General features: G+C 47.6%; 2 protein-coding genes across 4 annotated transcripts in view; both read right to left on the reverse strand.

The window, feature by feature from the left end:
- Window positions 1–2,368: 2,368 nt before the first annotated feature.
- Window positions 2,369–8,898, reverse strand: B3GNT6 (UDP-GlcNAc:betaGal beta-1,3-N-acetylglucosaminyltransferase 6). Its single transcript, XM_032595106.1, is given in 6 exon segments — window positions 2,369–2,476; window positions 4,564–8,019; window positions 8,022–8,555; window positions 8,557–8,675; window positions 8,678–8,852; window positions 8,854–8,898. Coding segments are annotated over 5 exon segments (1,173 nt in total). The 3' UTR covers window positions 2,369–2,476; window positions 4,564–7,719.
- A 16,093-nt stretch (window positions 8,899–24,991) lies between these two features.
- Window positions 24,992–27,927, reverse strand: part of ACER3 (alkaline ceramidase 3) — a 168,287-nt gene continuing 165,351 nt past the window's right edge. For 2 of the 3 annotated variants that reach the window (XM_030331630.1, XM_030331631.1), the window contains exon 11: window positions 24,992–27,814. In XM_030331630.1, coding sequence (XP_030187490.1) covers window positions 27,761–27,814 — 54 coding nt within the window. In that variant the 3' untranslated portion in view covers window positions 24,992–27,760. The remainder of the gene's footprint in view (window positions 27,815–27,927) is intronic. The other variant, XR_003972242.1, reaches the window with a different exon arrangement.

Genomic DNA, 27,927 nt, shown 5'->3' on the forward strand with positions numbered 1-27,927 from the left:
ATGTGCAAAAGGCTTTTTTATTGAAGCATAATTTTTTATTGCAAATCTTGGAAACAATCTATCATACATGGGAGACTAGTGAATAAATTACAGCCGAGCCATATGGAGACCTTGCAGCTTTAAAAAATATAAAATAAAATAAAATAAAATAAAATAAAATAAAATAAAATAAAATAAAAATAACATAACATAACTGAGGAATATTTCTGAATTGATGTGGCATCAATTCCAGACACATTATTAAGTGTGGGGGGGGAGGGGAAGGCAAAGGCCCAAAGCGCGTCAATATAGTATGCTGCTGTTCATGTCAGAAAGAAGAGACTATAAGAACACACAGAGGTATCTGCTCATCTGGGCAAAGGAAATATAGGAAGCACAGGTGAATCTTTGGAAGAGGCTGGTTCCTCCGGGGCAGGTGGAAAGAGGTGGAGAGAGTGAGGACTGGAAATGGAGAGCAGGGGCATGGAGAGACTGCTACATCTCCAAGTGTATCTTTTAAAATGTGTATTATTCTGGGACGCCTGGGTGGTTCAGTCGGCTGAGCGTCGGACTTCAGCTCAGGTCATGATCTCACCGTCTGTGAGTTCGAGCCCCGCGTCGGGCTCTGTGCTGACAGCTCGGAGCCTGGAGCCTGCTTCGGATTCTGTGTCTCCCTCCCTCTCTGTCCCTTCCCCACTCTCACTCTGTCTCTCTCTCTCTCTCTCAAAAATAAACATTAAAATATTTAAAAATAAAGAAATAAAATGTGTATATTGAGATATAATTTACATACCATAAAATGCACCCTTTTGAGGGGTAAGTCAGTGGATTTTAGACTGCAAATCGTGCAGCCCTCGCCATGATCTCGTTCCAGAACATTTTCATCATCCCGTTCGTCGTCCCTCCCCTCAATGCCTGGCGACCCCTGATCTACTTTCCTGTCTCTGCAGATTTGCAGATCCATATGATTTGCAGATTTCATATAAATAGAGTCATACAATATGTGGCTCTTGGTGCCTGGTTGCTTTCACCCAGCAGAACGCTTGCACGGTTCATCCGTGTTGTAGCGTGGATCAACACAACCCATTCCTTTTTATGGCTGGATAATATTCTGCTGTGATAATATTCTACCACGTTTTGCTCATCCATTCAGCTGTTGCTGGGCCTTTGGTATCTTTCCACTTTGGGGCTACTAAGGAGAATGCTGCTAAGGACATTCACGTATGAGGGCTTGTATGGACCCGTGTTTTCAATTCTTCCGGGTATATACCTGGGAATGGAATTATTGGGTCATAGAGTAACACCGTGTGACATTTTTTTGAGGAACTGCAGACTGTTTCCCAGAAAGCCCAGAGCCCCCTTATGAGGACTGTGACCGTCCCCAAGCCCTGTGGAGTCACTGGGTTGGACCTGAACCAGGCTTCCTCTCTGTCCTGACAAGCACGCCCCTCCCGTGCCCTCTCCTAGCACTCCAAGGCTCCGAGCCCTGTCCCTTCCACCTGCCGTGACCTCTGGGCTCCCTCCACTCCTTTGCTCCTCCCAGGTCAGGCACTTCCTTGCTCCCCTGCTCCCCATCTCCTCACTCTCCCCAGCCCCCCTCCTGCCCCTCAGAGCCCTTTCCCTGCAGCCAAATGAACTTTCTGAAATACAAATCCAATCTCCTATCCTATTACTTCAAACTCTTGAGAGCAGGAGTAAAGAATAGAGGATGACATTTTACAGACTAATGTCATTTCTGGGTTCTTGGGAGCATCAGAATGAACCTTCCGGAAAGACTGCTCTCCTACCAGGAAAATTATGTTAATGAGCCTGTTCGTTAACTCAAAGGCCAGGCTGAGTCTAGACAGGAGGGAGGAAGAGGGTCACCAACACTACAGAATACTTCTGTAAATGACAGTCCCAGGGTGGAGAGGGGCCATCTCTGAAAACCGTTATAATTTGATTGAACGCCGAGAGATTGGCAGTCGCCCCTGGCAGCCTCGGGGTGGGCGTCCAGGTGGGGTTCTGGAACCGGATGGGTGGCGAGCCGGGAAGGGGACAGGGAAGGGGCAGCTCGAGGAAGCTGAGGTGGGCCTGACCTGCGAGCTCCCCCCTCACCTCCCGCCTCCCACTCCAGGGCCACAGAGATGGGGGCGGCTGAGGAGGTTTCCTCCCGCTGAAGGCATGAAAGATGTCATGGCTGTGTGTGTTTGCGTGCACACAAAGTGCCGTCTGCACCCTCCTCTCTGGAGCCCGAGCGCTAGCCCTGGCTGGTGCAGCGGCAGCTCTGGAGTCTGGGTGTGGTTGGCATGGGGCACGGCGGTTAGGGCAGCGGTCAGGGCCCTGGAGTGGCGGGCAGGAGGTCTGAGCGGGTCATTCTCCTACCTGGGCCTCAGTCTCCACATCTGGCCAAGGGCGGTGGTAATAATCCCCGTTCCCTGGCTGGCGTGAGGATTCGAGGCAGTCAGGGACTCAGAGGTGCTTTACAACATGCTGTCTCTCCACGTTAATTTACATACTAAAAAACATCGAAAAAAACAGAGAGAGAGAGAGATAGAGAGAGAGAGAGAAAGAATCTCAGGCAGGCTTGGCTTGGCGACATTAGCTCAGAGCCCGACATGGGGCTCGATCCCACTAACAACCTGATAACAACCTGAGCAGAAATCAAAAGTTGGGCGCCCAACTGATTGAGCCACCCAGGGGCGTCTAAAACACAAACCTCTTCAAATAATTTTTTTTTATTTTCTCGCACATCTTTTAGAGTCATTCTTAGGTACCTTTTTATCTCTTCTTTTAAAAGATGCCTTTTCCTGAGGGGCCTGGGTGGCTCAATCGGTTAACCTCTGACTTGAGCTCAGGTCACGGTCTTGGGGTTTCTGAGTTCCGGCCCCCGCCTTGGGTTCTCTGCTGTCAGCACAGACCCCTCTTCAGATCCTCTGTTCCCCTCTCTCTTGGCACCTCCCCTGCTGGTTCTCTCCCCTCTCTCTCCTCTCCTCAAACTAAATTAAAAAAAAAAAAGAAAACTTTTCCTGACTGCTTACTACTACTGTATAGAATTAAATTGATTTTTGTATGTCAATTTTGTACCTGGAAAACTTGGTGCCTTATCAAATTAATGTAATCAATTATATGTCGGATTTGTGTGTGTGTGTGTGTGTGTGTGTGTGTGTGTTTCGGTGAGTTTTCTCTGCATAGACTAATGGTTCTCAGTGTGGTATACTGCCCCCTGGTTGGGAGATTAGAAATTTGTGAGGGTTTTGTTGTGCCCAAGAAATTACACATCATAATTCATATTATTTTATTTTAAAGTATTTTCTTTTATTAATCGTATATTAAAATTAAAGCATTATGTTGGTTTTTTTGAAAACACACGTGTGACAGATATATTATCCAGAATGTTCACTTCGGAGTACGGAGGATGGCAATTAATTTGTTACAGAATGGGGAATTTGGATCCAATAGGATTGCAAACCTCTGAGGTTTAATACTTTTCTTTCTTTTTTCAAGTCATATTTTTGAATCCTTATCTTCCCTTGCTGTGCTCTCGAGATGTCTTAGACAATGTTGAACATTGTGGATAGTGGGCACATCTAGCCTTAGTCCAAATCGTAAAGGAAATGCTTTCACCTTTTACAAAGATTTTTTTTCTAATCACGAATAGATGTTGAATTGTATCATTTTTTTCTCCTGCATTGGAGATACATTTCTCTTGATATGATATACCACACTGACACATATTTCTTTCTATCCATACATTCTGATTGCTTTTTTCACTTTATTTCTTTATTTTTTATTTTAGAAAGAGAAAGAGAGCCTGAGCAGGGGAGAGAGGCAAAGGGGGAGAGAGAGAGAGAGAGAGAGAGAGGAGAGAGAGAGAGAGAATCTTAAGCAGGCTCCACGCTCAGCACGGAGCCCAATGGGTGGACCCATCCCATGACCCTGGGATCACGACCTGAGCCAATGTCAAGAGTCCTTGGCTCAACTATTGAGCCACCCAGGCACCCCTTGATTGCTTTTCTAATACTAAATAAACCACTTGGAATTTCTGGGATAAACCCATCTAGATGCTGATATATTATGCTTTTTTCATATGGTCACGCTCCGTCTGATGGCATTTTATGTAGGATTTCGCATGTATGTTGTGAGACAGCCCATCATCTTCTCTGCTTATGTGGTCCTTGTCAATTAGCACTGGCCATAACGGTCGGGTCGGGTCGGGTCGGTGGTTGGGAGCACAGGTCCCAGGACCCAGGTTTACACGTACGCAAGGACCTGCAGCCAGCCTGCGCGCAGAAAACGTGTGCGGGGCGCGCCCCCTGGTGGCTGTGGGTCGCAAGAGCCTGAGGAAACCAGCGGGGTGAGTGGCGCCCAGGTGGCTCTGAGGGCCAGGTGACACAGGTGTGCCAGGGCTCTGCGGGCTGCTGCTTTTCCGCTGCGCCTGATGACGAGAGCAGCTCAGCTTCAGAGACGGGGTGACCGGGACCCAGAGGGACACCCAGGACCCAGACAGGGTGACCAGGACCCTGGAGGGGCACACAGCAGGCCCATAACTACAGAGTTCTAAACCTTCTGAGCTGTAAGGTTCCTGAATTGCAATGTCTTTACCTGTAAAGTGGGGATAATCCATCTGCTTGTCAGGGAAATGGGAGGAAGTCGTCAGGGCACAGAATTCAGACTTTCTAGAGAATAAGGAGGGTGTCTTCTCCTGGCCTCAGCATCTCATTTTCTTGTCTGTTACAAAGCTCTTGGTAAATGGGAGAAAGGAGAAGGGAATTCAGGATTAATGATAATTGTCTAGCACGAGAGTCTGCCCCGGGGAGGTCTGTGTGAAGGAAGCACATTTGCTCATCTATTAATTTTAGCTTATTATTTAATTATTGTTCATTTATTCGACAAATATTTATTGGACACCGTGGTGGGAAGAATAATGGCCCTAGTCCACGCTTTAATCCCGGGAGCTCATAAATAGGTTAGGTTAAGTAGGGACAGGGAAATAAGGCTGAGGGGGAATGAAGGTTGCTGATCAATTTATCTTAAGGCAGGAAGATAACCCTGGATTATCCAACTGGGTCCAATGTCCTTAAAAGTGGAAGGAGGAGCAGGAGAGTTAGAGATGCAAGAATGCTGGTTTTGAGGATGGAGGAAGGGGCCTCTAGAAGTTGGAAAAGGCCAAGAAGCAGATTCTCCCCTAGAGCTCCAGTAAGGAATACAATCTTGATAACACCTTGATTTTTAACCCCATGAAGCTTGTGTTGGACTCTGACCTACAGAGCTGTAAGACAATACATTTGCGTGGGTTTAAGTGCCCAGGTTTGTGGTAATTTGTCCCAGCGGCAGTGGGAAACTAATACAGCACTGTTCCAGGCACAGCAGCAGATGCTGGGGGTTCTGGGAATTCACAGAGCTATAACCAGGTAGGGCGAGGAGCTCTGTGCCCTGGGACTAGGAGGGGGTTGGGAAAGGCTTTTCCAAGGAAGGTGACACTTTATCTATATCTGAAGCTTATAACAATGAAGCGAGAGTGGAAAAAGTGTTTCAGGCAGGGGAACAGCTTGTTGGAAGGCCCAGGGCCAGAGAGAGTACACAGAACCTCAAGAGGCCCCCAGCAGAGTGGGGAGAAATCAAGTCGGAGAAGTCAAAGGAAAGCAGGTCAAAACCGCCCGTCTCAGAAAGCATTTGCTTTGTATCTGAGGACAATAGGGCTGGATTTTGAGAGGGGGCCCATTTATGACCAGATCTGCCTTTTGGCTGCTGTAGGGTGGAGAGTGCATCCCTAGGTGGCCCTGGCTGAGGCCCACATAAGAGCTGGTGGGAACCCAGGCCATCTGGTGCCATGGAGAAGATGGACCGACAGAAACTGACTGAGAGATATTTTGGAGGTAAGACCAACCTGGTGATTGACCGGATGGGTAGGAGAGAGAAGGAGAGTTTGATATGCAGCGCCCCCTTCCTGGCATGGACAAGTCGAGAGGATGACAGTGCCATTTACTGAGATGGGAAACACCGGGGTAGAGGCAGGCCTGAGGTGTGCCTGCCGCACATCCAAGCTGAGGTGACCACTGAGGCAGGTGGATAAGCATCGGGAGCTGAGTGAAGGTCTGTTGGAGATTCAGTGTGGACTCCGGGTTATTGCAGAGGGAAAAAGAAGTTTCTTAACCGCGGCACTAGGACATTTTGGGTAGAGCAGTCCTTCATTTTGAGGTAGGCCTGGAGGGTTGTCCTCACCTGCAAGGTCAGAGCGGGGTCACGTGCCGATCCCACGTTCCAATCCAGGGGAAAGGGAAGGGGAGCACAGGTGCGGCAGGGTTCAAGTGCGGTCCTCATGGCGTCCACACCACATTCGTCAAAGAGCCTGGTCACATGGCCATGCCCAAATGCCAGGGAGGCTGGGGAGTGTAGTCCTAGGTGTGTGCCCAGGAGGGAGGGAGTAGCAGACTTTGGCAGACAGCTGGCAGCCTCCCCTGCAGGCATCCTGCATGACGCAAGAGACAGGGACGGTGGTGGTTCAAAGACACTTCCCGTGAAGGGATCGGTGCTTGTGCAGAAGCGCAGAGGGAGGAGGGAGGCCAAGAAGGGACGGCGTGAGTGGTTCCACCCGGATGAGTCTGCCGGCGGGGAGGAACCGGACCTTGTCCTAGGGCAGGGAAGGCGTTTGGTCAGCCTCCTGACTCCTGTCTGGGCTCCTTCCTTCCTGAAGTCATTCCCTCTTGTCCGTCTCCCCCAGCTGGGACCTTGATACACATTTCTGCCTCACCCTTAGGCCGTTTCTGATCCTCCTACTTTGCCAGGATGACTGAAAGCTCCTGGAGATCACAGGGTCCCGATCACTGACCCCTCGGCCTCCTAACTGATATCCACGACTCCAGTCACCTCCGCACACTCCCTAACATTGTCCCTCAAGGCTACTAATCTGATCTCCCACCCCCAACACAGTTCTGTACGTCGCCCCCCACGGCTTCCCAATAGTGTCCAGATTCCCCTATCACTGTCTTGCATGGTTTCACCATTGCTGACCCCCACGCTGACGCCACCCTGAACCCCCCCAGCCTGGTTCCCCAAGGCTGACCAACCCTCAGGCCCAGACACCGGCAGGGAGCTGTCTCTGCCCTCTGGGCGGGAGGGCTGGTGGCGCTGGTGTGCATAGTCGAGACCACTAGAGGCGGCCATCAGCTGTGGTCGGTGGGCGTGGAGGGGACCACAATGGTGTGTTGACTGGGAATGACCACGTGGCCCTGGATCAGTCACTGTCCTCACTGAGCCGCGTGTCTACTCACTTGTGGCGAACCGATGGACGTGACAACTCGTGTATCGTACCCAAGAGGAGACATCGGACCCCGGCTCCTCACCCCTCCTTGTTCCACTGCCCACATGGACTCAGGGCAGGAGCTGGCCCCGGCAGGCTCCTAGAAGGGGCAGTGGAGCCGCGTTTGGAGGGGCAACTGACATCCCCTTGCCCAGCGGGCTTCATTCCTAGCTGCACACTCGAATCACTGGAGGAAGTTAAAAAATACCTAGGTATCCGGGGACACCCGGCACCAACACAATCAGAGATTCTGGAGGTGGGGCCAGGAGCCAGGCTTTTGCAACCCCCGCCCCCCCCACCTCCCACCCAGGTGATTCCAGTGTGCAGCTGGGGTTCGGGTGCACCGAGCTGGGTGGGATAGAAGGTATCCAGAGCAGGAAAGATGCGCTCTCAGCACGGGACGCATCACGAGCGGGGGCTGCTCACCCCCCCCCCCCCCAGTACGCCCCCACCCGTCCTCAGGAGACCCTGTGATCCGGGCCACAGCTCAGCCCGGGGTTGTGCAGCGCCTTCCACATGAGCAGCATCTCGTAGGGCGCGAAGCGGTGCACGAGCAGCAGCTGGCGGAACAGGCAGGGATCGAAGGAGGGCTGCCGGGCGCCGGGCAGCTGCACGCCGAAGGGCCGGATGCCCTCGTGGCCGCTGGGCGCCAGGCCCGCGCGCTTCAGACACATGCCCATGTAGGCGTCATCGATGGGGAAGAGCGGGGTGTCGAGGGCGGCCGCGCGCAGGGCCCCGACCGTGCGGCTTGGACAGGAGGGAAGCCGCCGCCGCTGCAGTACACCGGGTAGGCCGGCCCGGGGAAGAGCTGCGGCGGCACGAAGTACTTGCTCCGGCTGTCGCGTATGGGCACCGAGCCGTCCATGAGCTGCCCGGCGAAGAGGTGGCGGTCGGGCCGCTGCGCCTCCAGGAAGCCGAGCACGTTGGCCGTGTGCACGAAGACGTCGTCGTCGCCGCTGAGCAGGAAGCGCGCGTGCGGGCAGCGCACCGCCAGCCAGTCGAGCAGGTGCACGTGCTTGAGCGTGAGGTTGAGGAAGGTGTCCGCGAAGGCCCACTGCAGCACGTCGCCGTGCTCGCGCGCCTCCAGCCCCACCAGCGCCTGCAGCCGCTCGGCGCGCTCGGCGTCCTCGGGCGGGCTCGTGCCCAGCAGGAAGAGGCGCCGCACCTGCCGCCCGCCGTACAGGCGCTCCTGCCCCCAGGTGCGGCGGATGAGCTCGCGCCGCTCGTAGTTGGCGGGCGACGACTTGACCGCCAGCAGCAGGTAGACCCCGCGCCGGCCCGCGCACTTGGCGGGGCGCGTCCCAGAGCAGGGGAAAGTGGCGGCAGTGGCGGTACCGCAGGAAGTCTTGGATGCGCTGCGGCAGCTGCTCGAAGTCGTCCGTGGCGTTGGCCGAGTCGTTGGCCACACACGGCTGAACGGCCACGGCTGCGCGGCCACAGGAGAAGCAGGGGTGGCCTCGACGGATCCGTCCCACATGGTCTCCTGCGGGGACCTGGGGGCTTGGAGGAACCATAGGTGCAGGGCCAAGAAACTCACACCCACCAGAAAGAAGGTCAGAGTCTTAGGATTCATGGACCTGCGGCAGGGGAAAAGCCATCTGTGGGGGAAACCGAGTCAGAGGTGAGCCAGGAGCCATCTTCGGCGTCAGCAGAAGGGCACCCTTGCCCCATCACGTCTCTCCCGGAACCAGCCCCTTCTCAACTTTGCTGCTACAAGGTTAAGGGGAAACCACAGTTCAAGATTACCCCAAAGCATCTCACGTCTCCCACAGTCTGGAGTGTTCTGACCTTCAGAATCTCATTGTCTCCTGACATCCCCCCGGCGAATCCACCCAGGCTCGGCGAACTCACGTCAAGCCAAAATCTTCATCGTCCTGTGAATTCCTATCCTGCTTCCCTACCTCAGTAAATGGCATCACCGTCCGCCTCAGTTACTCCAGCCAGAAGCCCGGACTCTCCCCACCCTCAACTCATATCCAGACTCCATACCCTGGAGTTTCTGCATCCAAATCTCTCCACCCCTATTCCCTCCTCTCTGTCCCTGTCAGCCCTGCCCCTCTCTGATTTATTTCCTCCTTTGCCACCTCAGTCAAGGAAGCCTGAGGTGACAGCAATGGGCTCAGACACACGTCAAATTCTGGCGTCACCACTTAATGTGTCCTCTTGAACACGTCACTTCAGATCTCTAGGACTGAGTGTTCTCTGTAAGAAAGGGTTAGTAGATTCCTACTGTGCAGGGTTGTTGGGAGCATTAAATGAGCAAAAAGTGGCCAGTCAGCGATATTATAACCTCGTTGGCATCCTCTGACCCCACTCCTTTTTTTTCTTCACGCTGGTATTATTTTCTGTTCCCTGAATATGCCAGGTCAGGCCCTCTTTTCTGTGTATCTAACTCCCCCCGCCTGTCCAGGGGCACCTGAAGCCCTGCTTTCATGAAGAACCCCTCAAGACAAATCCCAGATCACAGTAGCCTTTTTGTATTTACTCCCTGCTAAATCCTGTCACACCGGCTCCTGTCCTTGAAACACACTTGTCTCTGTTTAAGAGATGCCACTCCCTTCTGGCTTTCTGTCTCCTTCTTTCGCCACGTCTTTCGATTCCCTTTGGTCATTTCCTCCTCTTTCCACCTTTAAGAGTGGGAGGTCCCCAGGGTCCTGTCCTAGACGTCTCCTTTGCTTTAGGACCTCCAAGCTCCTGTGCCATATGTCCAACCAGCCACCTGTCACCAAGCACCTCTGTGTGGTGCTCCACGGCCACCCTGGGTGCAACCTCAGCTCTCATCTTCGTCCCCAGGATTGTGCCACAGAGTGCCACAACCCACTGTGGTTTTTGTTCAGGCCCCAAACCGTGACCGACTCCTTCCTTTTCTTCATCCCTCCACCCAAGCCTGTTTGATTTTAACGCCTAAGTGTTTCATCAGCCTGTCCACTTCCATTCCCATTATCAACAGGCTAACCTGAAGTTCTGTCCACACGCTTTCTCGCTCTCAGCAGATCCTTCCTCCACAGTAGCTGGGGGTACCTGTGAACGTGCAGATTTCATGCCACTCCTCGTGCTCTTTTCTTCACCTTTCTGTCAGCCACCTGCCCTGGCCATCAGCCAAGTCACAGCCTTAGCCTGGCAAAGCTCTTTCTATCTCTTTCTACCTTGGAGCTCCCCTGCCTGGATGGACCCCCCCCCCTCCCTCCTTTGCCTGCTTAACATCTGCTCAGCCTCCTCAGCCTCTGGGTCCATTGAATAGGAATGTCCTTGGCTAGGCTTTCACGTCGCTCAAAGGAAACCAGAACATTATTTGTTTTAAAGTGTATCTTCTTGTGGGGTGCCCGGGGGTTGGTCTAGTTGGTTGAGCGTCCGACTCTTGATGTCAGCTCAGGTCATCGTCTCACGGTCGTGAGATAGAGCCCCTCTCCCCCACTTGCTCTCTCTGCCTCTCTTTCAAATAAAATTGAAAAAAAAAAAAGGTGTATCTTCCTCCCTAGTCTGTAAGCATCTTGAGGGCAGGTATGACATTTGTGTTGTTCACCATGGTGATTAAATGGCAATGTGTATAAAGAATTTGGCATGCTACTCGGCACATGGTAGGTGCTCAGCAGAGGTTACCTATTATGATTATCAGGGGTGCCAGTCAATCTTTGTCGAACAGATACTTTGCCAAAGCCTGTGCTCGACAAATATCTTCAGACCGAGTCATTTGCACGTCGTAGGTGTTACTGGATTGAATTGTGCTCTAGCGTTTGTGTCTTATATAGCCCCTGCACCACGTCTAGCGCGAGATGGGCACAAAGCAGGTGTTTGGTGAAATAATGGAGGTACCAATAACTACCCAAAAAAGTGAGAGAACCCTGCAAAAGTGTGGGTGTCATCACTGAGTCCCATTGGAAATACTAGACGTAGGATCCTGTAGCTCCTACTGAATTCCTGCTTCAGTGTTTGATGCCCTGAGACGGGAGAGACAGTGAGATGGCCCAAGTCCATTTTGTTATCGCGATACGCTCAGTGGCTTATCCTGTTCCTGGCACATCTGTGTCAGGCGACACATTTTTCTTTTCAGTGAACGAAAGAATAAAAGAACGAATGAGAATAGACTTTGGAGCCTGAGGAGCTGGGCTTGAGCCGGCTGCTTCCACTAGCTGTGTGCCTTTGTGAGAAGTCGTTTCCTCAACTGAAAAATTGAGAAAGTTAACACCCGTCTCTCGGCGGCACAGCGAGCGAGAAAATAATATTACGCCGAAGGGCCATACAAACGCTAGTTAAAAACAAATTGGAAAAGCACTCCCCGTCTTTTTTCTCTCCGCCCAGAACCATTTCTCGAAAGAAAAAGTAATTCTCGTGTCAAGGAAACTTGCATTTACTTTGATAATGCTCATCCCGGAAGCTGAATCCTGGCCACTTTTCCATATGAGTAACGAGCAGGGTGGGCCGTGGTCTAATCCTGAGGGTGGCGCTGGTTTGCCACACCCTGTTCTTGGATGCGGCCGCTGTGAAACTTTGGGTGTCCCCTGTCGTTCTTTTTGCTGGACTTCCCCCCTTTTCTCAATGCGCTCTTCCAGGTCTCCTGGGGTGCTCCCACCTCAGGCTCTCAGGGGCTCTGCTGGCCCCGATCCCCTGTCTCACAGGACTCAGCTCAAGTACTACCTCGTGCAGGAAACCTGGTATGACCAGCTCAGTGGAACATGTGTCCATGTTACCATGGCTGCTGAGTGGCAAAGGTGGGAAAAGAGGACACACCTGCCACTTAGGTATCCCTTTAGAACCCCAGGTTCCTCATTTGTGGGAACATGGGCAAGTTAATTTATCTCGGTGCCTCAGGGGATGAAATGAGTTGATCCGTATAAGGCACTTTGACTTATACACGGTGTGCAGTAAATGGGGACTATGGTAATATTAGCAATTAACTAACACAAGAAAGTTTACTGAGCAGCGTAGGATCATCTGAAGTTCCTCTGTGACCCTCTCACCGCCCTTCTTTCTCTGTTTATTGCTCTACACGTACGTTTGCTTTCCTTTGCAATGCCATTCACTCTGCCTGGGGTTCTCTTTATTTTCCCAGGAACAGGCAAAGTTCCTGTTGGTTATTCCCTCCTCTGGTTTGGTGCCGAGACGGCTGAATGGAACACGGATTCCTGGGTCATCCACCAGCCCCCTACCACCTTAAGGTATTCCTGGGGAATATATGCACAGCGGATATGGTAGGCAATCAGGCATGGAGCCCTAACTCGGAAGCTTTGTCCTGGTTCCTTCCCTGCCCCTTCCTCCCTCTGGTTCTTGCTTCACCCTCTAGGGGGAGGGGTGTGAGGAGGGGAGAAAATGCACCTCCTTGCCGATGGGAAGCAGCCCAAGCCCCCCTCTTACCTTGAGTATCTGAGAGAGAAGAAATACACAGGAGCCGTCCCCAGACTTTAACCTCCTTCTTTCACATGCGGAGGCCCGACCCCCAGGACTGTGGCTCAGTTCAGTGTTCTTGAATCTGACCAATCCATGACCTCCTTCCTCCTGCTTGGAGGGAGGGTGAAGTAGGGGACAGCTATAAGCTTCCTTCCTACAGTGACTGCTTAACCTTTTGCCATGAAGCTAAATGCCATCTCTTCTGGTTTTCTTGACTCCACCCACGGCTGCCCTGCACACTCCAGCAAATACCTGACTGAAATAATGCTGTATTGTGATGATCAGTGTTCCCTGCTGGACGGAGGGCAACTCCAGGGCCTGGGATCTGTTCTGTTAACATAGGATACGCTCTAAAGTCTTTGTTGAGTGAACTGTATGTAAAATGTCCATACGGGCATATTTTCTAAACACATTAATGACATCCGAGCGTGCTGAATTGGGCAGATGGTCAAGGGCTTCATCCCATTATCACTGTGAGTGGTCAGGAGAGAGGTGAATCGGCCTCGGACTTGGTCCTCAAGAGCTCACCGTCTCTTGGGAGAGCCAGATATTGAATAGTTATAAAGGGATGTGGTGCATACAAAACACAGAGAGGAGACTTGGAGAAGGGAACCTGAGTGAGCCAAGAAGAGTTCACAGCAGAACTGGATTCTATCAGTTATCTATTGCCGCGTAGCAAACCATCCCCAAACGTAATGGCTTGAAACAACCAGCATGTATGTTTTTCAGGATTCTGTGGGTTTCCTGGGAGGCTCTTGCGCAGGACCCGCCTGGGCTCTCTCATGTGGCTCTATTCAGTTAACTGGTAAGCTAGGGGCAGTGCTCAACTGGGACAGCTGGGCCTCGCTCTCCTTGTGCCTTTTCATCCTGGGCTGCCTCACGGCACGGTGGTCTCGGGGTTCCAAGATGGCGGAGGCAGAGGCGACCAGGCCTTGGAGGCCTGGGCTTCAGAATGTGCATCATGTCACTTCGTCCACATTCTGTTGGTCAAATCAAGTCACAGGGCCAGCCCAGACACAAGGGATGAGGAGGAGCTCCAAAAATTTATGGCCGCCTTTAAGCTACCACGTGGGTTTTGAGATGGAAAGTTTTCCCAGCAGGCACCCTGAGGTGACGTGCAGAGGTGGGAACAAACGGGACTTGTCTGGGGAACATTCCAGGTTTAATGTGTGTGGAGGGGTAAATATTGAGAGTTGAAGATACAGAGATAGAAGTAGCCTGAGAAAGGCTTTGAACACCATACCTGGCGTTTTATCTTGATCCTTTGAAAGTTTTGGCAAGTCTCTGCTTTCCGGAGTCCATTACAGCAGCCCATATGGTGGCACAGTTGTTGGAGAGGGCAAGGCTGGAGGCAGGGACCCCGGAGGCAGATGGTGATCCACAGGACAGCGAGGCGTGGCCCCGCCTCGATTGGGCAGGGGATGTCTTCGTAGATCGGTGCTTTATTGGATATTCTGTGAGAGTTCACCTCTCAGGCTCCTTGTCCTTCCTGCTAATTTAGAGGGCCCTGGGTCGGCGGGGAGGGGGGGGGTGGCTGGATGATAGAAGGGTGAGGGAACAAGGATGAGGGGGAAGTGAGTGGTCGGAGGAAGCTGGGGGCTCGGGTGTAGGTTTCAGTGGGGATGGTGAGAGTAGACTGAAGGAGGAGGGGAGTCCAGACTCCCTGGAAAGTTGCTGGCAGGTGAAGTCTGAAAGAGGATGGGAGCACCGATTAAATCTGGGGCACACGAGGCCAAGGGCACAACCCTAGAGAGGGGCCGACTGTATTTCTCCACACACTGAGCAACTCCTGTCCCACTCATGGCCAAGGGTCCAGGGCCTGGCATGGAGCAGCCGGCCATCCAGGTGAGCAGAATGACATAATTTTGTTAACTCATTTTCTTCAAGCCCCCTAAAAATGCATCTTTCCCCCCCAGCAGAAATGCCTTTGGGGGAAGTTTAGGAATGCATTAAAATGAGGAGAAAAGTTAAATGGGGGCAGGTTTATTGGAGTAAAATGAACAGACTTTAGGGCAGGCAACTATGAGCTCTCTAGGAAGGTTCTGGAGTGGCCAGCGAGGAGCCTAGTGAGATGTATCTGGTGGATGTGGGTGGCAGGGTGGCTTCAGAAAGGTGTGAACTGTTCAGAGAAAGAAGTAAAAGAGCCTAGGGGTGCCTGGGTGGCTCTGTCGCTTAAGCGTCCGACTTCGACTCAGGTCACGATCTCGCGGTCCATGAGTTCGAGCCCCGGGTCGGGCTCTGTGCTGACAGCTCGGAGCCTGGAGCCTGCTTCGGATTCTGTGTCTCCCTCTCTCTCTGCCCCTCCCCCACTCATGTTCTGTCTTTCTCTCTCAAAAATAAAGATTAAAAAAAAAATTAAAACAGCCTTAACTCCTTTCCAGCCCTCTTCTTTACAACGAAAGGTGGGTGTTTTAATCCAGTACAAGAAGTCCCAGTCTGGTACTTGCTGGGCCACACCCTAGCCTGAAAAAACAGGTGGGATAAGGCAGAGGAAACTGTCCCCACCTCCAAGACAAACAGGTTGTGTGAGCACAGCCTGGTACCTGACAACCAGGAAGGGGAGGAAAGCTGGATGGCCCCTTGTTCCAGGTTGAGCTGGTCGTGGGGGCGGGATCCAGAAGAGAGGTTGACTCCTCAAGGTCGTCCACGAGTTTTGAGGTACCCCTGGCAGGCCCAGGCCAGGCACTCTTACAAGGAAGGATCCTATTCAGAAAGCCCATTATAATTAGATTCATACTACACCATGGTGCTTAACCCTTCAGACAAAACCCTACGTTTTACAGCTATAGACTCCAGTGTTGAAAGTTAAGTGACTTGCCTACGGGCAGGCAGACACCTTCTCGGTGGGGGCCCGGGAGCCCACGCCAGGACTTTAGACACCACCAAGGACATGAAGAATGTAACTGCACCCTGTCAGGACTAATGCCAGTGGGCTCCCCTGGGAGCCTGCTGCCTCAGTGCAGGGTTGGGTCGGGACTGCCCCTGCCCTCTACCCCGCATGCCACACGGAGCACGCAGCTAGCCCTGCCAGCAGCCACAGCCGCACCGGCCCGGCCTCTGGCATCCTGAGGAACTAGAACTTGGGCCCTCACCCCCGGATTCCCTCCCAAGTGAGTAGTGATTCTCTTTGGTTGGAGAGGTGCCCCTGTCCTTCCTAATCCCTCTACCTAATCCCTAAACAGTTTGGTTTCTAGGACTCAGTCTGAGATCCTCTTTTTCTCCTTCCGTGATCTCCCTCTCATGCCTTCAAATATCACGTGTGCCTTTGATTCCCAAAGTTGTCTTCAGCTCAGATCACTCAGCTGAGCTCCAGGTCCACAGCATTTTACTGCCTCTCAGTCCCAGACTTACTCGATAACTCACCCAATCCTGCCGCTTCCCATAGAACTCAGTTATATCTGCTCTTCCATACCTGTGCCCAGTGCCGCTCTTCACCACTACCTACCATTGGGACCACCGTGTTTTCTATCTGGTATCCCTGTGCTCACACTGGCTTTAAGTCCATTCTCCAACCTTTCAGGTGCTCTCCAAATTCAGGTTCTCAACGCAGCTTTGAAAGCCGTGTGACTTAATTCCTGCTCACCTCTCCAGACACTCACCTCCTGCTCCCCACTGTGATCAGCCTGTCTTTCCTTTCCTCACTCCTCTTACCCTTCAGTCTTAACGTAATGTTCCTCCTCAGGGCCGTGTTCCTTACCCCAGTTCCCTAGTGCATACTCCCAAAGCTCTCTGTTCCCTCCCTCCGGGACACTCCTGGGCACGAGAGTATAGCTGCCTAGGGCAGGATTTATTCTCCACGTGCTCCTAGCACCTAACATGGACACAGCATTCCAAAGTTTGTGGAGCGGATGGCACAGTGCCCTTTGGTTCCCTCAAAGCAAGGCTCCAGAAATGAAACCTCTTTCTCTTTTTATGCTTCCTCCACATTTGAGAATCAGCCCTATTTTGGGACTAGGCTGCCCTGCCAGGTGAGATAGGTCCTGCTCTCTCTAGCACTTAGGCAGACCTATTCCGTGTTCTAGTCCAGGGCTGAAGCACGAGAGAAAGCTGGGAAAAAACAAAGCAAGGGAAACAAACCCACCCCAGTCAGCTCAATAAAAAGTCACTCAAATGGTGAATGCCTGTGTAGAGGTTACGTATGGCAGGGTGGCTTTAGAAAGTTGTGCACTGGGCTACCTGGGTTGCTCCATTGGTTAAGTGATTTTTGATTTCAGCTCAGGTCATGATGGAGGGGTCATGGGATCAAGCCCTGCTTAAGATTCTCTCTTCCTCTCCCTCTGCCCCTCTTCCCCCGCTCACTCTCTCTCTCAAAAAAAAAAAAGAAAAAAAAAAAGGCTTGTACTGTTCTGAGGTGGAATAAAAGCAATCTCAACCCCTTTTCAGGCATCCCTTTTACAAAGCAGAGTCCAAATCACTTTGTAAATTCTCTTGTGTACCTGTTCCATCCTTGTTGATTCAGGTAAGGCTGTCCTTTCTGACACACAAGGGAGGAACTAGTTGGAGAATCTACCAGATGGTCAGCAGTGATTCAAACTACCCATTCTAGCCAGTCTGGCTAGGAAAGCTAATATTTGAAAAGTTATTGTTTGTAATACTAAGCGAGATGTGGGAAATTCTAGTTACGTTTTACATCTTGCAGATGGCACTTTAGCCATTGGCAAAGACAGAAGCCATAGGCATACGTTTTTTTCTGTTTCTGACCTGTTCCTCCTTGTTGTGTGAAGCTGGAAGGTTCACGTGTTTACTCTAGAGCTCCTAAAGTTGAGAATGCTGTGCATTTATGGATCATAAATGCTCTATTGAAAAGTTACTAGCTTTTGCTTTGCAAATCACCCAGGCTTGGAGTAGAAAGGTACTTCAATATAGTTCAAAACTAATGACAAAGATCCTTCCCACGAACAGGACTGCTGCTAGCCTATACAGATCATTTCATCTACAAATCGGAAAAAGGTGTCCCAAGATACAATCCTACCAAGGCACATACCATGACAAGCTGAGCACAGGTTAGATTTCAGCTTCCACTAACCCCCCTCCTTCAAGTGCGTGCCTTGTGCAGTGCACAAACTGTACAACATGGTGGCCCTACCTTTATATAAATGGTGTATATTAATATAAACCAGGGATAAAACATCACCAGAAGTCTTATTCAAAACAGTATTATTTTTAATACTTTCACCTATAGAGAGGTAATTAATGAAATATAGCCTAGATTATAGCAGATTAGATAAAAATACATAGTTCTACTATCGTCTAGAAAAATGATTGCGGCACAGGCAAATCAAATGGAGAAAGTGAATAAGCAGATCTGAGATCACCTGAAAATGGTTAGTTCCTTGTATAGACTCAGTACAACCTATGTTTATTAAATAATTGCTAGTAGAACAGACATTTGCACCAAAATGAAACCAGGAACCTTTACATTAGCTTGAACAGTTTATCTGTTGGTCACATTAATGTCTCAGAAATATTACAAGTATGGAAATGCTGGACAGTAAACAATGCCTGATCAGTACATTCAACAGAAATTGGCAATACCTATTAAAATAGACTCACTTGTTAATTGCTATTAAATAATTTAGCTCTAAAAAGAAAAGGTAAAAAGAGACAAGGACTAATTGTGGAAAGGACTTTGAACTTTTTCTTTTAGAAAGAAAAAAAAAAAGAAGTACCCATGACTATGCACCTAGCATCGTTGGATTTTACAGTATGGAATGGAATTTCCTTCATAAAGAAAACAAAATCACGTAATTTTTTCCCCAAAGGTTTAGGCACTTTGCAGCAGGCTGTTGACAATCTAGTAAAACTGATATGAAGAAATGGTGTTAGAGTGTCAATATTTAAACACAAATGCTATTACTACATTCAACAAAGAAGTGAGAGAGGTCTTAAGTGCAGAACATATTTTCCTGCTGACAAATACACCAGTCATCTTGCAGAGAAGTGTGGAGGGAAGTACTGTACTTCCGTTATGGAGTTCGTTTGTTGAAGGCCTAGAGAAGAGGGCAAAATCCCAGAACCAGATCGTGAATATTCGAGGCATTGCAGGCCACACACCTCTCTGTTGCTTATTCTTTTTCTTTTTGTATGTTTAAATAACACCGTCAAAATGTAAAAATCATTCTTACCTTGCAGGCCATACAACCGCAGACTGGATGGGTCTGTGGGCTATAGTTTGCCATATCCCTGGTCTAGAGCAAAATGGTCTCATAAAACATTTTGTTTTAGGTGCAGATGATCTCAGGATGACTATCTGCAGTGAACCATATTTATGTGCTTAAAGATTTGTCTAATAAATGTGCTCTGCTGCAACCTTAGTTACTTGGGCCAACTCAATGCAAAAGCGATGTTCTGCAGATCTGGCTTTGCCAGAAGTCTCAAATAAAGCTTCTTCTATGATAATTTTGTGAATATTCAAATTACCAGTGACGAAATCTAGTTCAAGTATCAACGTTGCACTCTAAAGCAATGAAGCAGGTCTTGTTGAGAAGGGGTGAAAAGGAACCGTGAGCAAAGTGTGACCTGTGGTTGGTGCTAGAATACCAACAGCTGCTGGCTGGGCTAAATAGAGGGGGGCGATTTTAGGCCACCTGCAGACCGGTGGTTGAATTTTCTGAGTTTTTAGGGTTTTGTAGTAGGAAATATTCTCGTGATCATTTTCTGCCAATCAAAACAAGCAGTCATTTGCTGGATTTAATGATAAATGAAGGCCTTGTGAAATAACATTCACATTTAATGTGAATGAATTCATTAATGTGAAATAATTCAATTCACTATTTAAAGTGAATTAAAAATAGGGTCGGTATTGCAAATGGCCAAGTGGTGCGTCTGCAATGGCAGAAATCCTGTAGCTAACAATACTGCTTCATTTCCTCAGTGATCGGTCTTCTTAGCAGCTCTGATCGCCTGTCAGGGAAAGAACTGTTGCTTGATGAGACTGGCTATCCCTCACAGTTTCCACTTTCCCCTCAAGGGTGTCAAGGGTTTAGTATCTAACGTCAAAGTTTGTGCTCCCAAGCCAGAGTTGTGTCTTCAGTTTGAATTCAAGTGAAGCAGTTGTCTGCTTCTGAGTGTAGGTCAGTTCCAAATAAAATACTAAAACGTTAATTGCAAAACATAAGTTTATCTACCTTTGACTTATTTTTACGGAAAGACCAAAGATGTTTTGGACCTGTTAATAAACATGTTCTTTCACCACATTAAGAAACTGTACCATAGAGTGTCCCCTGGGTGGCTCAGTTGGTTGAGCATCCGACTCTTGATTTCGGCTCAGGTCACGATCTCACAGTTCATGGGCTCGAGCCCCATGTCAGGCTCCGTGCTGACAGTGCAGAGCCTGCTTGGGATTCTCTCTCTCCCTCTCTCTGCCCCTTTCCTGCTCTCACTCTCAAAATAAATAAAATAAAAACTTAAAAAAAATAAATTGTATTATAAAGAAGCAGCTACCTCTGGAAGTTGAAGTGGTACATTCATAAATGTGCTAATTTACAGAATGCTGATATGTGGTAGTTCACAACTGTCAACTTCCTCATTTTCACTGGAAATTAAGGTTATTAGGGGCTAAGAATGCTAATCAATATATGTAAGTGAGAGTACTAGAAACAATAAAGAAGGGACGCATCTCGAAAGGCCTGAAAGGTATGAAAGATGTGTTTTGTTAAAAAAAAGGAAAGCAGGGGCGCCTGGGTGGCGCAGTCGGTTAAGCGTCCGACTTCAGCCAGGTCACGATCTCGCGGTCCGTGAGTTCGAGCCCCGCGTCGGGCTCCGGGCTGATGGCTCGGAGCCTGGAGCCTGTTTCCGATTCTGTGTCTCCCTCTCACTCTGCCCCTCCCCCGTTCATGCTCTGTCTCTCTCTGTCCCAAAAATAAATAAACATTGAAAAAAAAAAAAAAAAGGAAAGCAATTTTATCCTACAGTAGTTGCACAGAGGTTGTAAAAAGGCTGTTCTCGAATGAGGAAGGAAGAGGAAAGGACAAAATCCCGCATGGGCATAGAAAGCTGTAAAGGGTCTACAGAAGGGGGCAGGAGTGGAGGAGAGGAAAAAAAAAAAAAAAAGAGGGGAATATCTTATTCATGTGGGTAAACTGGCTGATTGAATGCATTTATTTTTAAATTTTTTTTTTTTTTTTAAGAAATGAGCCCAATAGTATATGGATGCAAAACTAGATGTTGAAATTCCCTCCTGAAAGGAAAAAGTTTCTTGGATTGTTGGAAATTTGTCAACGTCCTAGCTGTCCATGTCCTGGTAGAAAGCGATTAGTCACACCTCCAGTTATCTAAAGTGAATGTTACAGGGACGACTACATTTCCTTGTCAACTACATTATAAAGAACTCTTTATCAAATCTTTAACCATGGCCATTTAAAGCCTTTTGTCACTCACAGATATTGTTTTACAAAAAAAGACTGTCTCACGGACCCACGGTAAAGACTACAATAGGTACTTGGGGGTACAGGCTTCTGATGTCATTGTTTAGGTAATTTTAAGATCATATCCCTGGACAAATGGTTTCTAGAACAAACAGAAAAGCTTGTGGATTCATAAAACTGCTAATCCCAAATCAAGAAACACCTGAAGTTATCACGTGAGACTGAGTACACTTTTGATAAAGAATGATTATGATTTCTTCTGTGACCTTTGCTTAGAATATTGCTGGTTCTTTAATGTTTTTCTTTTTTTTTTTTGGTTTCAGAAACCCTTTCTGTTAAATGATCTATATACCACACAGCAGTTCAGTAGATTACGTCTTTGTAAACAAAAACAAACATTTATCTTTTCTCCCTGCCTCATCCGTCCAGAGTTTGGAAACTCTTACCGAATGTTATTTTCATGGCAGTATTTGAATGTTCAGTAAGAATTTGTTCTCTTTATAACAAGAAACAATTTGAAACACTGGTTATATTAGGCTTTGACTGGAAGCCTCTCATATTTGAGAATGGTGTGCATAGAATCAGAGATGACCAGTTTTAAGAAACTAAGGTGGACTTTAAGGAGCCAGAGCTTATAAAGCCTTCCTGGACAACCTGCCTGGCTTACAGGATTCCCAGCCTTCCAGGTGAGTAAGGAAGGATACTTCCTGGCAGGCCCAGAAATTTAGGATATTTTGGGGATCCTGAGAAGGAATTCACCCAAATCTGTAGTGAAGTCTGATGGTGAGTTCTCCCAGCCTTGAGGCTTTTATTTTTTTAACGTTGATTTTATTTTTGGGAGACAGAGCATGAGCAGGGGAGGGGCAGAGAGAGAGGGGGACACAACCCGAAGCAGGCTCCAGGCTCTGAGCTGTTAGCACCAAGCCTGACGTAGGGCTCGAAACCACGAACTGTGAGACAACCTGAACTGAAGACTGTGAGATAACCTGAGCCACCCAGGCACCCCTAGCTTTGAGGCTTTTAAAAGTCCAATCTGAGATCCCTAATAAAAGTTCCAGCCAAACAAACTTAAAAAGGACTATGATGTTAATTACTATTCTTGCTACACTTACAACCAGGTCAAATTTGATAAGACTAGACTTGCTACAAACAAAAACAGTCTTACCTTGATAATCTTTGATGCAAATGGGGGTAATTTTAGGTTTCAATGGAAAACTATAACCCACCATTGTGGATTATCAGATTCTAGTCCTGTTCATTCTCTTTGAGCTATTTTCACCTCTTTGTAAGCTGGATCATGCCACCTTGTGTATTTTGTCAGTAAATAATTTTTCCAATTTTCTTCCACCCTCCTGATTCGGCACCGATAGGTGCCCATTTCCTTAAGCCCTGCAAGCTGAAGGGAACTTCAAAGGATTTATCACAACGGTTTGGGCCACTCAGGAAGTTCAGCAGAACACGGTCGTCTGAGCTCCAGGAAATACCCATGACTGTGAGACTGCCATTACCATTCTGACTCTGCCTTTTAAAGACACTTCAAGACCAGTGTTTAGAAATCATTTTGACTGCCTGTCCTCTGCACTCAAACTGAGTTTATAATCTGCTCCAACTACTAATTTTTGTTTTTCCTTTTCTTTCTCCATGAATCTATGCCTTCTTTCCCTTTGCAGATCTCCTACCTCCCAACTTCTAACCTGAATCTTTTCTCCACAGCCACCATCTCAGCTTCTGGTCCTTGAAACATCTTGGGAAGTCTTAGGGGAAATAAAGGAAGTCTTAGATGTGGGGAGGGGGGACACACCACTGTGGCATAACAATTATTTTGTGCTAACGGCATTTGAGAATCAACAGATATAGGAAGAGGCTTTTTTCCCTGAACTCCCTTTTTATCTGCCTAAAAGCAGAACCTCCCCCAAAGAACTCAACTGTTGTAGTTTTGACTCTGGCATCACAAATGAGCAGACATCGTCACAAAACTATCCAATCTCCCATCTATTCTCCTAAGGGCCCGTTTATCCATTCTGAACGTCATTTGTTTTCCCCTCAGTGCCCTCTCTTTCCCTCCCCTCCCCTTATTAAGATGGTATATAAGCCCCAGATCCTGCCTCCGGCCCCACCTTCCTCTGAATGCTCTGTGTCATGTGAATAAAAATCTACATTTTCTCTTGCTCGTCTCTCATTTGTCAGTTTAATTCACAGGCCCTCAACTACTGAATCTAAGAGGGTAAAGGAGAGATTTTTCCTCCCCAACAGGAGACATTGTTAAGTCCAGCAGCATGCTCACAGGAACCCCAGCAAAACTGGCAATTTCTCATCTAGCAACTACAATTAGACATTTAAAAGTTTCCTTATTCTTGAAGTGCAACAGTTTAAAAAACAGCATTGAAGTTTTCCATTCAGATGGGCCATGACTATTTTTTTTTCATTTTACAGCCCTCGCTACAAAGGCGTTTAACTACTTTTAGCCAAATTTTAGTCATTATTTTCAAATGTTTACAGCACAGTGAGTAAGCTGTAATTTTAGACACTGAAAAACAAGACAAACTAATGCAATCAAACTAATTACATTATGGCACCGATAAGAGGCAAAATGTAAAACAGAGGTAGATCTGCAAATTGCCATACAGTTTGCAAGTTCCAATTATAACGGACTCTCTTTGAAACATCAGTTTTATATAAATATTTATCCAGTAGCACATCATGAACCACAGGGTTATAATACTTTCTTTTGCCATGTAAACGTGCAACTGAGAGTTAAAACTATTAAAACTTTGCAACACATGATTCTTTTTTTTTTCAAGAGCAAAGTAACATGGAACCCATACGACTCATAAGAAAACCTTAAAACTAAATTATTACACTTTAAGGGGCACTGGCTAAATTCTGAAGGAGTAGGCATTAAAACAGAACTTAGTTTTGGGGCGCCTGGTTGGTTCAGTCAGTAGAGCATGTGACTCTTGATCTTGGGGTTGTATGTTTGAGCCTCATGTTGGGTGTAGAGATTATTAAAAATCAAATCTTAAATAGAATATAGTTTTTTGGGTTTTTTTTTTTTTTTTGGGCATTTAAAGATTTTCATGCAAGTTTTTGGTCTCTTAATTTTGACTCTGACCTCTTTATCTTTAGTATTGATGGGGGAGCATGAGGCAAGCTGAGGGCAAAATATAGGCTGGCACACCACCCCCCTCCCCCCACCAGGTGGAAGGTGTGATAGTCCTCGGATACTCCTGGCTACCCAAGAACAAAGGAAAGGGGTTTAAATGCTTGCCATGGTAACGTGGGAAACTAAGGCAAATGAAAAATTAAATTCCCTTACTGCCTACAGCCCACTGACAAGTCCTTGAGACCAGCAGAGTGACCTCCCTCTAGCTCAGCTGCCTCAAGGATGACACTTTGCTGGGGGCAAAAGAGAACCTTGGCTTAACATTATCCCAACCTCGAGGATCCTATAAGTCAACTTCCTTTATCTCAACTCTCCCAAGATATACGCTGGAGATCATACTCCAAGTTTATGGGCCTTCGATATACATCTAAAGGGTCTCATGACTGAAGGTTTATTAAGTGGTAATAAGTGGCATTTCCCTAGCAACAGCTAGCCCCTCAAGATCCTGGAAACCTTGCTTCCAAAATTCCTTAGAGGCTTACTCTATCCCTGACCCCCTCCCAACCTGAGGTTATGTAATGAGTTACCTATTATGACCCCATGAAGCTCTTCCTGCCCATGGGTCCTGTCCCCTTGTTTTAATAAAATCACTTTTGCACCAAAGGCGTCTTCAAGAATTCTTTCTTGTCGGCTCTAGACTACCCCACCATCACCCCAAAACTTCATCAGTATAAGTAAAACATTCTTAGTGTAAGGAAAGGCTAGTTTAATGGTCCTGGAAACTGTGCATTTAGGGTAAACCATAATATTTTATCTGATTCTACTAAACCAAATACACTACTTGAGGTTCTCATTTGTAAATGAATCAAAAACAAATGTTTGTCATCAATTTATCCCCAATCATCAATTTATACAATATCGCAAAGATAAAAGAGATCACTTCAGGTGTTGGCAATGTTTTCATGAAAGCACCACGGTGGGGAGGGGTGGGTGGAGTGACCAACCAGATTAGGACAACCACCTTTCATTTAGTTTTTCCTTGAAAAAAAGTCAAATTGCTTTCAATTTTCTGGAGTGAAAATGGCAGGATATTAAGATACACAGGCCAACTGCTGCTTTCATATCCTCATAAGATACTAGTATTTTCTAAAATGTAATTTGCTACAGGGCTCACAGAGGAGCACCTTTCACATCAGATATGTCTGCTCAGCAGGAAATCGGTTTTTGTATACTCTAGTTTAGGAAGTCTGCCAAGGAAGTAAAGGGAACCCAACCCTCCAATGCCTACCTGGAATCCTAGAAGGGAAAAATAAAGCCGTTCAAATAAAGTTGATTTAGCAATACCCTGAAGGTCAGCAGTATTTCCATAATACTCGCTATGGCACAGAAAAGAAGTCTTGAGTGTGCTAATACTTAGGCTGCTAGAAAGAGAGCCGTATGTGAGGCACAGGCTAACTTGGGAGAGTTAGAGCCTGGATTCAGTCTCTGCTTTCTGCTCAACACTTCTAAAATGCTTTCTGCTTCCATGCCAGCTGTTTTCACAGCAGAGACAAGGGTCTCTGAACAAGTGGCCACAGCGTTACAAGTCACCCAGTGGTGCCCGTGCTTCTCCACGGAGGTGCTGGACAACTTCATTCAGCAAGTGACTACAGGGGGTGGTGGCTGAAGTGTTCGTTCAGCAAACTGCTGGAAAGGGCTTGGGTATCAGTGGGGGCTCTCCACACCTTGTCTGTGATATGCACAGCCTCAGTCTCCCTGCGCCTGGCTGCGCTATCAAGAAGGCTGTGCCTTTGTTGCCATACATAGATTCTTTACACAGAAGTGTAGCTTGAGTGAAAAGTACAAAAGACAATGGTGTGAAACAAATGAACCTATCTGAAAAATGTAAGATGGCTGACAGCCTAGGTAGCTGCACATGAAATGTAGCCAGAAGTCAGAATCTTATGGCGAAAGAACAGTCTTACGGGCTGTGTATTAGAACTGCTTAGTTTTAGGTTTTCTTAAGGCACAACCAAAGTTCTTTAGATTTATTTTGGCAAGTGCTTTTCTTGCTGGAGGATCATAAAAGTAGGCAGAAGTTTATGCCTAATGGCGTGTTGGCATGCTTTGGTAAGGAAAATAGTTCTTGGACTAAAACTAAGGCCAGAAGGTGAAGAAGAACAACAAAATCTGTACTGGTTTTAAATTTGTACAAAGGCGACTTACTGGATACTCGGAAAATGACAGGAGTGTTTTTATACCTTTGCAGAAGAAAAAAAAATGATTTTCCTTTTGAAGCTGTAGCTTCAGGATTTAATCTGGGTCAATGTCACCACGCGGTAAAAACAATCTGGGTTTTATAATAAAGTCGCAAAAATGCCAAGTGGTACAGAGCTACCAATACGGTGATACCTCAGGCAAAGGGGTCAAATAAGGTTTTACTCCAGATCGGTGTTATGTTTGTGAAATGTAATTCAATTTGTTATGCATCTGAACCCAAATCAGAACTAGCTGCTTTGTGATGATATTTCACTGCCATTTTTTAGTATTTTAATTTTGGGGAGTTCGTTCAAGTAAGTGAGAGCCATTCTCAACTCTTGTATCTATTTCCTTCAACAAATGAAGGGGCAGGCATTCTAATAAGCTTTATGTAAATAGGATCCTGATCATTTTAGCTCTAGTTAACCTGATACATTTCCCTGGGCATAACCAAGGCCCCTCTGAAAACTGGAAAATATGGCATAGTTTATAAAGAGTGTAACAAACAACATTCACTGGTAACTTCAAATAAGTTCCGTCAAGAGGGTGGAATATTGGCAGGCCAGACCACCAATCATGTTTGCCTAGCCATAAAACCAGTGACAACTTAAAGATCTGCAAAGATCAAAGAAAACAGAGAAACCACCTTTAACTAACAGCCTGGAGGCACAACATCCCACTGGTGTCCTTGTGGTCTTCGCAAACTCTACAAGGTGACCCACTCAACTCCGATTGGCGGTGGCCACACACAGACACCCCAGAACCCACTGCAAATCTGGGGTATGGCAAGTAGGGAACCGAGTGGCCAGTTGGAGCTTGCTTATGACATGCTGACTAGCACAAGGGCAGACCGTGAGGAACTACCAGAATCCCACAGATAGCTCTTTTTCACCTTGGAAAACCATTCATGAGGTTACTACGACAAGAACACAAATCAAGGCTGACACGGCCAGCTCCACAGCTGGCCATCTGGGTATGGGGTTTTGCCAATACTTAGCTGACTGTTTGGATCATTTAATCAAATATTAAGCAAAGTATAATTTACATGCAACCCTTGTCAAAAAAGGGAAAAAGGTTAAATTTCCTATGATCAGCACAAACTGTTAACCTGTTAAGAAAAGCCTCATTTTTCCAGCATTCAACTATATATACACACATCATGTCTGTTTCTTTTTAAACATCTTAGGGTGAGGGTGAGGAGGAGAAGGGACAAATGAGATAAAGACGCGAGCTCAACATCCAACAAGACTATTCCTTATTCTCTGTGTGACTGGCAGCATTAGTTAGAAAGTCACTCCTTTGCTGTGATGGTCATGATATATTTGAATGTGTAGATCTTCAAGGATTTCCTTATTCATTTGGCCAGGCCTATGGTAGATGCTTTTTTTGTTTTCCTGGAATAATTCATCAGTGCTTCCTGAGAGGCTCAAACAGGATCACTGGCCAGATTCCGAAGAGAAACTGTTTGGAAACAAGTTAGGACAAAATGAAAGAAAGTAAGTGTTCCATGTTACCCCTGAAAAAAGAACCTATGTGCTATTACTACAGTGCTTCAGTGTTTCATAGGTTTGCTA

This window comes from Lynx canadensis, chromosome D1 (genome assembly GCF_007474595.2).
Source record: "Lynx canadensis isolate LIC74 chromosome D1, mLynCan4.pri.v2, whole genome shotgun sequence".
Classification (NCBI taxonomy): domain Eukaryota; kingdom Metazoa; phylum Chordata; class Mammalia; order Carnivora; family Felidae; genus Lynx; species Lynx canadensis.